Here is a 12,932-nt window from a genome sequence, read left to right as displayed (position 1 = left end):
GAGTTGGATGGAAGGATGTGTTTCCGTGCTTTATACCTGTAAGACAACTTAGTAGAATTAAAAGTGCATATTTCAGGTACAAGCTTGTTAAAATAAGCAATGTCTTCCTAACATTGCTTAATTCATTGATGTGGTAACAGAAGGTCGATAAGGTACAGCAAATTTTGTTATAGGATTTTTAGACGGTACATCATTTCAAGTTTGAGAAACTACTTTGCAATGCTGTTCTACCTTTACATTTCCTGGGCTAAGTTACTTGTCTTTCAATCACAGCCTTGTCCAAAATAAAGTAAACATAACAGTCTGGCCAAGTTAACAGAAAAACAGATCAGGGAGAATGGCACAAATTAATTTATCAAGTTTCATCACACTATTCACTACAGTTTACAATGGAATTGCCAACAAACAAAAAGAAAGAGGCAACAATAATAATATTTATGTCAAAATTAGGAGACATTGGAGTTTTTATGAACTACTGAAATGTCAGCAACTGTCACACTAGGAAACTTACAGGTTTTCTGGTTCATTTATGTATATCTCAACATAAATGAATATATATATATATATCTCCACAATTTTCTTACCCATTGGTAGATGTTGTGAAGGAAAACGATAGAAGTTGATTCCAGAACGGATCATTCTCTGATATGGTTTCTGTGCCAGCAAGATGTTGAAGGTAGCTGTTATTTGCAAGCTCAGCAATGCTGCTGCTGTTTGCTCCCATCTCCAACTTGTGCAAAAGACCCAGTTCGATTTATACCATCACTGCTTTAATTAGAACCTAAATGGAAAGAAAACACCACTGACTGATTGCAGAAAATGCATCGACATCAATCCATTTGCTTCCATTACCCATCCAAATTTGGAATAAGCCTGAAGTTCACTATGGGTAATGTTCCCGTTCAGTTGCAAGAAAGTCTGAAAGGTAAGCACAGGTCTTGTTCTGTGATAAATGTGAGCATAGTCATGCAAAAGGATTTAAAGGGACCACACATTATAAAAATAAATCACACACACTAAATTTTAAAGGAAACTTATAGATATTTCTAATAACCACTAATGCCTCTACAATCTGTTCAGCTATCTCTTTTAGAACTCTGAAGTACAGTCATCCAGTCTGGGTGTTTTATCTGCTTTAGACCTTTTAGCTTCCTCAGCACCTTCTCTTTAATGATGGCCACTACATTCACTTCTGCCTCTGACTCTCGAAGTTCTGTTATGCTGCTGGTGTCTTCCACTCTGCAGATTGATGTAAAGTACTGTTCAGTTCTTCCACTATTTCTTTGTTCTCATTATCACTTCTCAGCATCAATTTCCAGCGGTCCAATATCCACTCTAACCTTTTACATCTTTTTTAAAAACTTGCAATTTTATTTTAAATGTTACGAACTAGCTAGTTTACATTCATTTTTAAAAGTGTCCCAATCTTCCGGCTGACCACTATCACCACCTTGTATGCTTTTCCTTGTGCTTTTACGTTGTCTTGGATTTTCATTGTCCTCCTCTTAATGTGTTTCTCCTTCCTTGGGTTGAATTTCTGCTATGCCTCCCAAATTATCCCCAGAAACTCCTGCCAAAGCTGCTGTACTGTCTTCCCTGCTAGACTACCCTCCCAATCAACCCTGACCAGCTCCTCCCTCACGTCTGTTACCTTTACTACATTCTAATATCATTACATTAGAAAAAAAGGGTGAATTCTATCATATTTTGTTCACTGCACCTGACGGGTTCCTTCACTTTAAGTTCCCTAGGGAAATCTGCCTCATTCACACCACCAAATCTAGAACTGCCTGTTCCCTAGTGGGCTCCACCTCAAGCTACTCCAATTAAAAAAAAGATCTTGTTCACATTGCACAAATCTGATTTTCCAAGTCCATTGAAGCCCACCATATTTTCCTCCCCACATCGTGTCTACTGCTAAGAGGCCTGTTCACAACTTCCATCAGGGTCTTTTTACTTTTGCATTTCCTCAACTCCTGTTAAGCTGCAAGAAAGTCAGAAAGCTATGCTGCAGGTCTTGTTCTGTGATAAATGTGAGCATGAGAGAGGATTCAAAGGGACTACATATTAGAAAGATAAATTTGGGCGGGTGGCACAGTGGTTAGCACTGCTGTCTCACAGCGCCAGAGACCTGGGTTCAATTCCTGACTCAGGTGACTGACTGTGTGGAGTTTGCACATTCTCCCCGTATCTGCATGGGTTTCCTCCGGGTGCTCCGGTTTCCTCCCACAGTCCAAAGATATGCAGGTCGGGTGAACTGGCCATGCTTAATTGCCCGTAGTGTTAGGTAAAGGGGTAAATGTAGGGGAATGGGTGGGTTGCGCTTCGGTGGCTCGATGTGGACTCGTTGGGCCGAAGGGCCTGTTTCCACACTAAGTAATCTAATCTAATCTATTCTAATAAATCACACACACTAACTAGATTTTAAAGGGAACTTTTAGGTATTTCTAATAACCATGAATGCCTCCACAATCTCTTCAGCTATCTCTTTTAGAACTCTGAAGTACAGTCATCCAGTTGACACCTTTCAAATCTGTATCACTTCTCACTATCGATTTAATTTAATTTCTTACTAAGAAGGCAAGTCCACCCCCTCTGCACATTTGCCTGTCCTTTGAATAGGACATGCAGCCTTTCAAAAAGATACCCATCCTTGGATATTTAGTTCGCAGCCCTGAACCCCTTACACTCATGTCTCTGTGACACTCAATGTCATATCTACCAATCGCATCTGGACTACAATGTCATTCTCCTTATTTTGTACGCTGCGTGCATTTAAGTACAACAGCCTCAAGTTTACAATCTCTCTTCTTGCAACTGCCCCCTTACCTCCTATGCCTGAATCTTCCTCATCCTTTCCATATTCCCTGTCCTACTATTTGTTCTGGAAACTTTAATAACATCAGCTGAGAAACTCCCCTTCACTTTAACACTTTGCATAACTTTCCATGCAACAAAATCCACCTCGTACTATTTTGTTTAAAGCCCTATCTACAGTCCTAGTTATGAGATTTGCCAGGACTCTGGCCCTGGCATGATTCAGGTGGAGCTCAGCCCATTGAAATAGCTCCCTCTTTCCCCAGTACTCCTACCACCAATATCCCATGCATTCGAATCCATTTCTCCCACACCAATCTTTGGGCTTCAGAATTACCTTTGATTTTGATGACCCTGTGTCAATTTGCTTGTGGTTCAGGTGGTAATGGACAGACCACCATTTGTTTAGTTCTGATTTTTAATTTAGTCTTTAGCTGCTCACATTTTCTCAGCAGAACCTCCTCTCCTTATATTGTTGGTACCTACATGAACAAAGACAACTGGATCTTTCCCCTCCTACTCCAAGCTCCACTGTAGCACACAAAATATGCAGGCAGACAAAGCAGCCTTCAGGATACCCGCTTCTGGCCACACATATTGGATCTTCAGGGGACTAGACAATCCCCGATTACAACTATAATTTCTCTTTACTCCCACCTCTTGAATGTACGCTGCATGCATTTAAGTACAACAGCCTCAAGTTTACAATCTCTCATCTTGCAGCTGCCCCCTTACCTCCTATGCCTGAATCTTCCTCATCCTTTCCAAAGCACTATAGTCAGTTTGCTCATTCTCCCTCCACGCTCACTCTCACCCACAATGGGAACAAGAATCTCAAACCTGCCAGACAAGCTCAAGGGCTGAGACTCCTCTAACTAGCTCACTCGTAGTCACACAGAGCCATAGAGATGTACAGCGTGGAAACAGACCCTTCGGTCCAACCCGTCCATGCTGACCAGATATCCCAACCCAATCTAGTCCCATCTGCCGGCACCCGGCCCATATCCCTCCAAACCCTTCTTATTCATATACTCATCCAAATGCCTCTTAAATTGTTGCAGTTGTACCAGCCTCCACCACATCCTCTGGCAGCTCATTCCATACCCTCTGTGTGAAAAAATGGTCTCTTCGGTCTCTTTTATATCTTTCCCCTCTCACCCTAACCTATGCCCTCTAGCTCTGGACTCCCCGATCCCAGGGAAAAGACTTTGCCTATTTACCCTATCCATACCCCTCAATTTTGTAAACTTCTATAAGGTCACCCCTCAGCCTCCAATGCTCCAGGGAAAACAGCCCCAACCTGTCAGTATCTCCTTATCGCTCAAATCCTCCAACACTGGCAATATCCTTATAAATCTTTTCTGAACCCTTTCAAGTTTCACAACATCTTTCCGATAGGAAAGAGACCGGAATTGCACACAATATTCCAACCAATGTCCTGTACAGCTGCAACATGACCTCCAAACTCCTGTACTCAATACACTGACCAATAAAGGAAAGCATACCAAACGTCTTCTTCACTATCCTATCTACCTGTGACTCCACTTTCAAGGAGCTATGAACCGGCACTCTAAGGTCTCTATGTTCAGCAACACTCCCTAGGACCTTACCATTAAGTGTATAAGTCCTGCTAAGATTTGCTTTCCCAAAATGCAGCACCTCACATTTATCTGAATTAAACTCCATCTGCCACTTCTCAGCCCATTGGCCCATCTGGTCCAGATCCTGTTGTAATCTGAGGTAAGCCTCTTCGCTGCCAGGCGAATGCGTTGCTAAAGAACTGGTGCAGGGAGCAAGGATTCAGATTTATAGATCACTGGGTCAACCTTGAACATGACAAGGAGCAAAGAATGCCCATTGGATTAAATTGCATCTATTTCAATGCAAGAGGGGTGACAGGTAAGGCCGATGATCTCAGGGCATGGATAGGTATGTGGGACTGGGATATTCTAGCCATTACAGAAACATGGCTAAGGGAAGGATAGGACTGGCGGCTTAACATATCAGGGTACAGGTGCTTTGGCACGACAGAGGTGGTAGAAAGAAGGGAGGGGAGGGTGAATTTTTGATTAAGGTGAATACCACAGCAATGAGAGATGAAATAACTGAAGAATCGTCCAGTGAGGCTTTGTGCATGGAGCTAAGAAATAAGAAGGGGCTTATGACGTTATTTGCACTATAGGCCTCCAAATAGTCAACAGGAATTGGAGGAGCAAATATGCAGGGAGGTTGGGGAGATTTGCAGGAGAATAGGGTTGTCATTGTATGGGATTTTAATTTTCCGAACATAGATTGGTACTGTCAGAGGGTTAAGGGTTTGGATGGGGTGAAATTGGTTAAGTATGTTCAGGAATGTTTCCTCAAGCAGTATAGAGGGTCCTACTCGGGAAGGGGCAAAACTTGACCTTCTCTTGGCAAACAGTGCAGGACAGGTGATGGAGGTGACAGTGGGGGAGCACTTTGGGACTAGTGACCATGGTACTTTTAATTTTAAATAGCTATGGAGAGGGAGCTATCTTTGCTCCCTGTCATGCTCCAGCCTGACTCAGTGATCTATAAATCTGAATCCTTGCCCCCTGCACCAGTTCTTTAGCCACGCATTCGCCTGGCATATCTTCCTGTTCTTAACCTCACTAGCACGTGGCACTGGAACATCCTGAACTCTAACTGGCTCATTAGTGCATGAACAAGTTACAGTCAATCTTGTATTGGCTCAATCATATCTGCCTAATTCCCGATCGGTTTCTTTGTAAGTCAGTCATCTAAGTGAGATCACTTTTGCTGTTTTCTCGTTGGCTCCCTGTGATAATGATTCATGAGACCACCCTTTCATTGTGATTTGTTTCTGTCATAGAGTCATAGAGATGTACAGCATGGAAACAGACCCTGCGGTCCAACCCGTCCATGCCGACCAGCTATCCCAACTCAATCTAGTCCCACCTGCCAGCACCCAGCCCACATCCCTCTAAACACTTCCTATTCATATACCCATCCAAATGCCTTTTAAATGTTGCAATTGTACCAGCCTCCACCACTTCCTCTGGCAGCTCATTCCATACCCGTACCACCCTCTGTGAAAATGTTGCCCCTTAGGTCTCTTTTAAATCTTTCACTTCTCACCCTAAACCTATGCCCTCAGGTTCTGGCCTCCCCGACCCCAGGGAAAAGACTTTGTCTATTTACCCTATCCATGCCCCTCATAATTTTGTAAACCTCTGTAAGGTCACCCCTCAGCCTCCAACACTCCAGGGAAAACAGCCCCAGCCTGTTCAGCCTCTCCCTATAGCTCAAATCCTCCAACCCTGGCAACATCCTTGTAAATCTTTTCTGAACCCTTTCAAGTTTCACAACATCTTTCCGATAGGAAGGAGACCAGAATTGCACGCAATATTCCAACAGTGGCCTAACCAATGTCCTGTACAGCCGCAACATGACCTCCCAACTCCTGTACTCAATACTCTGACCAATAAAGGAAAGCATACCAAATGCCGCCTTCACTAACCTATCTACCTGCGACTCTACTTTGAACCTGCACTCCAAGGTCTCTTTGTTCAGCAACACTCCCTAGGACCTTACCATTAAGTGTATAAGTCCTGCTAAGATTTGCTTACCCAAAGTGCAGCACCTCACATTTATCTGAATTAAACTCCATTTGCCACTTCTCAGCCCATTGGCCCATCTGGTCCAGATCCTGTTGTAATCTGAGGTAATCCTCTTCGCTGTCCACTACACCTCCAATTTTGGTGTCATCTGCAAACTTACTAACTGTACCTCTTATGCTCCCATCCAAATCATTTATGTAAATGACAAAAAGTAGTGCTGTTGCATTGTTTTGGAACTTTGCCACACTCTCCTGTCCCTGATCACTGACCAAACTTGAAGTAGTTAATCTAAGCGGTCTGACTACCTTCTGAAACACAGCATCCACCTAAGTCTACCCCTCTCTTGTAGTAGCATGCAAAGCTCAGACTCCAACTCTGAGTCAGAGTTCCTCAAGGAACCAACACTTGCTACAGAGCTCACTACGAACCACAATGGGGTCTACTAATTCCCACATCATGCAGGTACAACACTTCACCTGGCCCTGAAACTCTATTTTTTTTTTAAACTTATTGCTTAACTTGATTTCAAAAATTTCCTCCTGATCTTTTACTTTGTAACCTGTAAATATTTCCCCTTCAATTTAAGTAACATCGAATAGATAATCAAATTAGTGGCTATCACCTGCGAATTTAGTTTGTCTGTAACAGAACCTAGAACAGTACAGCACAGTACAGGCCCCTTGGCCTTTGATGTTGTACCAACCTTTTATCCTACTCTATGATCAAACTATCCTACATATCCTTCCACTAGTATCCTCACATATGGATGAGGAAGGACACCACCTCGACTGGGACAACACACCCATCCTAGGACAAGCCAAACAAGACACACAAAAGAATTCCTAGAAGCATGGCATTCCCACCGGAACTCCATCAACAAACACATCAAGTTAGACCCCATCTACCACCACCTGAGAAAAGGCACAGGAAGTGACTTCACCACAGGAAATAACATCACCAACCCAAAGAAACCCAAACATATAAATAGAAAGCAGGAATTTTCAGCATTGCTTCACCTGAAGCCCACTGAAGATGTTACCGAGTAGGGTAACAAAACATCTGGAAGTGAACCTTCCAGCTCAGCAAGCAAACCTATATCCAATATCCTTCCAGTTTACTATCACCCACATGCTTATCCAAGAGTCGCTTAAATGTCCCTATGTATTGAACTCTACCCAAGGTTACTACAGGAAGTGACAGAAGAGATTGCTGTGCCTTTGGCTATGATCGTTGCATCTTCACTGTCTACAGGAGTTGTGCCAGATGGTATGGGAAAGTATTTAACTGGGGAAAGGGGAATTACGATACTAATAGGCAGGAACTGGGGCACCTAACTTGGAACAGATGTTCTCAGGGAAATGCATGACAGAAATGTGGAAGCTGTTTAGAGAGCACTTGCTGATAGTGCTGGATAGGTTTGGCCCACTGAGGCAAGGAAGGGATGGTAGGCTGAAGGACAAGGGAAGTGGAATATCTAGGCAAGAGGAAGGACACTTACTTAAGGTTGAGGAGGCAAGGATCAGACAGGGCTTTAAGAGGGTGAGAAGGTAGCCAGGAAGGAACTGAACAATGGACTTAGGAGAGTGAGAAGGGGCATGAAAAAGCTTTAGGATGAAAGGAAAACCCTAAGACATTCTACACTTATGTGAGGAACAAGAGGATAGCCAGAGTAAGGGTAGGGCTGATCAGGGATAGTGGAGGGAACTTGTATCTGCAGTCAGAGGAGGTGGGGAGGTCCTTAATGAATAGTTTGCTTCAGTATTCACTACTGCGAGGGACTTTGAAGTTTGTGAGGACAGCATGAAACAAGCTGATATGCTCAAACAGGTTGATATTAGCTGATACCTTTACTTAACAGGGAGATGCCTCAATTATTGCTTAATTGTTGTGGTTTACAAAGTCATAATTTTGGCATCATATATCCTGGGGCACCATGTCCTTCCTAAATTGGAGAGAGATGTTCCAGAGATGTTGCAGGTGTGCTAGCTTTCCTTGTTTGATGAGATCAAGCAGCATAGGATCACCACTTGGAGATTTGGTTGTAGCAAATAAGTCAACACTTTGAAAAATTCCTCCACATGGGTTCCATAGCCAGCTCTTTTGTGACAAGTAATCTCTGACAACTAGCATTTCCTTGGTGACTATGATCCTAGGGTGGAACTCAAAGCACCATTGTTTCACTCCATCTCTGCAATTTCTCCCCCACAATGAGCAACAATCTGCTTACTGGATTTTGCAATAAAGCTATGGACTTGTTGCCTTTTTGATCAAAGCACTGCACGTGACGTAGGACATCAGGATATTCTGGCATGCAATCTGGCAGTTCATTAGTCTCTGCACAGCTTGGAATTCTTATCCTGATCGCGCCAAGCATTCAAGAAATTTCCATCAGAGAGATACGCAAACAGGGAAAAGTCATCCCCATAATACAGACAGAATTTATCAGCTTCCACATCACAAGCTGTTCCTCTGCATCAATAACTGTTGGTTCATTAGCAGTGGATGGTGTCTTAGTGGTAAAACAAATGAACTAGTAATAGAGGCCTAAATTAAGCTCTGGGCTTAACAGCTTAAATCTCAACATGCCAGCTGACGGATTTTAAAGTCAATTAACAAAAAGAATCTCAAATATAAAGCTAGTCACAAAAATGGTAAAGTCCATTCCCAGTCTGACATGATTCCAGATCCACAGCAATGTGATTGACTCTCAAGTGCTCTCTGAAATAGCCTAGTAAGCCATAATTCAAAGGCAATCAGAGATTGGCAACAAACATTGGCCTTGCCAGTGATATCCTCATCCTTTGAAAGAATTAAAAGCCCATCAAGTGCTGCAAGAATTTTGTATGCTTCAACAAAATCACCTCTCATTCTTCTGAACTCCAGAAAATGTAAGTCCAGTCTTCTCAGTCTCTCCTCATAGTACAATTCTGCTATCCTAGGGACCTGTCTGGTGGATCTTCATTAAATGGCAAGTACAATTTTCCTGAGGCAATGAGGCCACAAATGTACATAATATATCAGGTGCGGTCTCACAAAAACTGTACAAAATTGCAATAAAGGCCAGTAATATGACTTGCATTCCTTGCTGCATAAACATATTAGCTTTTGTGACAATGAGGAAGTGCATTATAACATGTTTCACCTTCATAGAAAGACTTAACAGGGCATAGCTTGTGCCATCAGGGAATATATTCATATCTAATTCACAGAAAAATTATTTAAGTGAATAAGTGGTGAATTTATGAAACAGGCTTCTTATTGAGACAATAAAGACAAAAGGTAACAGATCATTCTGATACAAATTCTGTAAATATTTTTTTTAGAAAATGATTAAGAGAAACAGGTGACTTTGAATCTGAATCACAAAGCTTTGTTCCACGAGTGTACATCTGTCACCCTGTCAAAATCTGTTTTATAGTCACTGAGGTTACGGGAGGTAGTCCATTAGCGTTCACGAGGAGAAAATTCTACACGCAGAGTGGTGAGCCTACGAAAGTCGGCCAATAGAAAGGAGGGGCCAAAACATTGTTTTCAGTCAGATAGATATAATTCTTCAGGTTAAAAGGATCAAAAAGTACGTGAAGGAAGTGGGAACACTGTACTGAGTTGGAATGATCAGTTATAAACAGAACAGTACAGCACAGTAGAGTGCCTTTGGCCCTCAATGCTGTGCCGATCTTTTACCTGATTCTAAAGATCAAAATAACCTACATACTCTTCATTTTTCTATCATGTGCCTATCCAAGAGTCACTTAAATGTCCCTAATGTATCTGATTCTACTACTGCCGCTGGCAGTGCATTTCACTCATCAAACACTACATAAAAAACTGACTTCTGACATTGCCCCTAAATCTTCCTTCAATCACCTTAAAATTATACCCCCTCGTGATAGCCATTTCTGCCCTGGGAAAAGGTCTCTGAATTTTGACTCTATCTATGCCTCTCATCATCTTGTACACATCTATCAAGTCACCTCTCGTCCTTCTTCACTCCAAGGAGAAAAGCCTTAGCTCCCTCAACCTTTCTTCATATGACATGCCCTCCAGTCCAGGCAGCATCCTGGTAAATCTCCCCTGCACACTCTCTAAAGCTTCCATATCCCTCCTATAATGAGGCGATCAGAACTGAACACAATATTCCAAGTGTGGTCTAACCAGGGCTCTAAAGAGCTGCAGCATAACCTCGTGGCTCAAACACAAAGCTCTTGCTAATGAAAGCCTTCTCAACAACCCTATCAACTTGAGTGGCAACTTTGAGGAATCTACAGACATGGACCCCAAGATCCCTCTGTTCCTCCGCACTGCTAAGCATCCTGCAGGGTTAAAGCCCTGTATTCTGTATTCAGATACAACCTTCCAAAATGAATCATTTCATACTTTTCTAAGTTGAATTCCATCTGCCACTTCTCAGCCCAGTTCTGCATCCCGTCAATGTCCCATTCCAGCCTACAACAGCCCTCCACAACATTCACAACTTCACCAACGTTTGTGTCATCAGCAAACTCACTAACCCACCCTTCCACTTCTTTATCAAAGTAATTTATAAAAATCAAAGAATAGAGGTCCCAGAACAGAACCCTGCGGAACCTGACTGGTCACCAAGCTCCAGGCTGAATACTTTCCACCTATTACCACCTTCTGTCTTCTAAGGGCCAGCCGCATCCAGACAGCTAAATTTCCTTGTATCCCATGCCGCCTCACTTTCTGAATAAGCCTACCATGGGGAATCTTATCAAATGCCTTGCTAAAGTCCATGTACACTACATTGACTGCTCTACCTGCAACGTATTTTGTCACATCCTCAAGTAATTCAGTAAGCCTTGTGAGGCATGACCTTTTAAAGCCATGCTGACTACCTCTAATCAAACTATGGTTTTCTAAGTAATCATAAATCCTGTCTCTCAGAATCCTCTCCAAACATTTGCCCACCACTGATGCAAGACTGACTAGTCTGTAATTCACATGGGTTATCCCTATTCTCTTTCTTGAACAAGGGTAACAACATTTCCCACCCTGTAATTACTCCAGTGGACAGTAAGGATACAAAGATCATCGCCGAAGGTGCAGCAATCTCTTCCCTCGCTTCCTGCAGAAACCTTGGGTATATCCCATCAGGCCCAGGGGACTTATCTATCCTTATGATTTTCAAAATCTTCAACACATCATCCTTCTTAATATCAACCTGTTTCACGCTGTCCTCACAAACAAAGTCCCTCGCAGTAGTGAATACTGAAGCAAAGTATTCATTAGGCACTTCCCCACCTCCTCTGACTGCAGATACAAGTTCCCTCCACTATCCCTGATTGGCCCTACCCACACTCTGGCCATCCTCTTGTTCCTCACATAAGTGTAGAATGCCATGGGTTTTTCCTTAATCCTAAGGAAAAAAGCTCTGGCTTCTTCACGCCCCGTATTCACTCTCCTAAGTCCATTGTTCAGTTCCTTCCTAGCTACCTTCTAACCCTCTAAATCCCTGTCTGATCCTTGCCTCCTCAACCTGAAGTAAGCGTCTTCTCTTGCCTAGATATTCCACATCCCTTGTCACCCAAGGTTCCTTCACCCTACCATCCCTTCCTTGCCTCAGTGGGCCAAACCTATCCAGCACGATCAGCAAGTGCTCTCTAAACAACTTTCACCTTTCCATCTTGAAATTCCCTGAAAACATCTGTTCCCAATTTAGGTGCGCCAATTCCTGCCTAACAGCATTGTAATTGTAACTGCCCCAATTAAATACTTTCCCACACCATCTGCTCCTATCCTGCTCCATGACTATAATAAAAGTCAGGGAATTGTGATCATTTTCACAGAAATGCTCTCCCAATAAGGCTGACTCCAATTGAGTCAGGAATCCTTCCTGGACACACCTAGCAAAAACTGCTCCATCGAAACTAATTGAACTAAGGAGGTTGCAATCAATATTATGAAGTGAAAGTCCCCCATAACAACAATCCTGTTACTTCTGCGTCTTTCCGAAATCTGCCTTGCAGTTTGCTCCTCCGTGTCTCTGTTGCATTGGAGGGTCTGTAGAAAACTCCCAATAAAGTGATTGCTCCTTTGCTGTTTCTGACTTACACCCATACTGACTCTGTACACAAACCCTCCTCAATGACCTCCCTTTCTGTGGCTGTGATACTATCCCTGCTTAGCAATGCCATTTCCCCACCTCTATTCATTTCGAATCATAACAAATAGCAGAATAGGTTCAAAGAGCTAATTAGCCTATTTCTGCTATTATTTTCTGTTACTAGATCAATGAATTTACATGATTTGTCATCGGCTCCAATATCGAGAGATAATCAAAAAAATTGATAGGAGAATCCAAACAGCCATTATTCATGTAAGCCGTCAGAGGATCAGCAGGCAATCCAACCAGAAAAACATCAAACAAACTCAATCTTAATTATGTTTTGGCATCCTATAGAAAGAGCAAGAGAGTGACTAAACAGTGATCAGTAAATAAACTGACATAGTTTTATTATATTTTCTCTCCAAAAAAACAAGCGGAGCGATTCC

General features: G+C 42.6%; 1 protein-coding gene across 4 annotated transcripts in view; it reads right to left on the bottom strand.

Moving 5' to 3' along the window:
• dym (dymeclin) overlaps positions 1 to 12,932 on the bottom strand; it is a 548,842-nt gene that overhangs the window by 513,596 nt on the left and 22,314 nt on the right. For all 4 annotated transcript variants that reach the window (XM_043718287.2, XM_087990764.1, XM_087990771.1 and 1 more), the window contains one exon: positions 585 to 781. In XM_043718287.2, coding sequence (XP_043574222.1) covers positions 585 to 724 — 140 coding nt within the window. In that variant the 5' untranslated portion in view covers positions 725 to 781. The remainder of the gene's footprint in view (positions 1 to 584; positions 782 to 12,932) is intronic.

Source organism: Chiloscyllium plagiosum, unplaced genomic scaffold, assembly GCF_037043375.1.
Source record: "Chiloscyllium plagiosum isolate Xiang-an unplaced genomic scaffold, Cpla_swu_hap1 HiC_scaffold_1, whole genome shotgun sequence".
Taxonomy (NCBI): Eukaryota; Metazoa; Chordata; class Chondrichthyes; order Orectolobiformes; family Hemiscylliidae; genus Chiloscyllium; species Chiloscyllium plagiosum.
The sequence above is the reverse complement of the archived record's forward strand: the minus strand, read 5'-3'. Positions and strand labels throughout refer to the sequence as shown.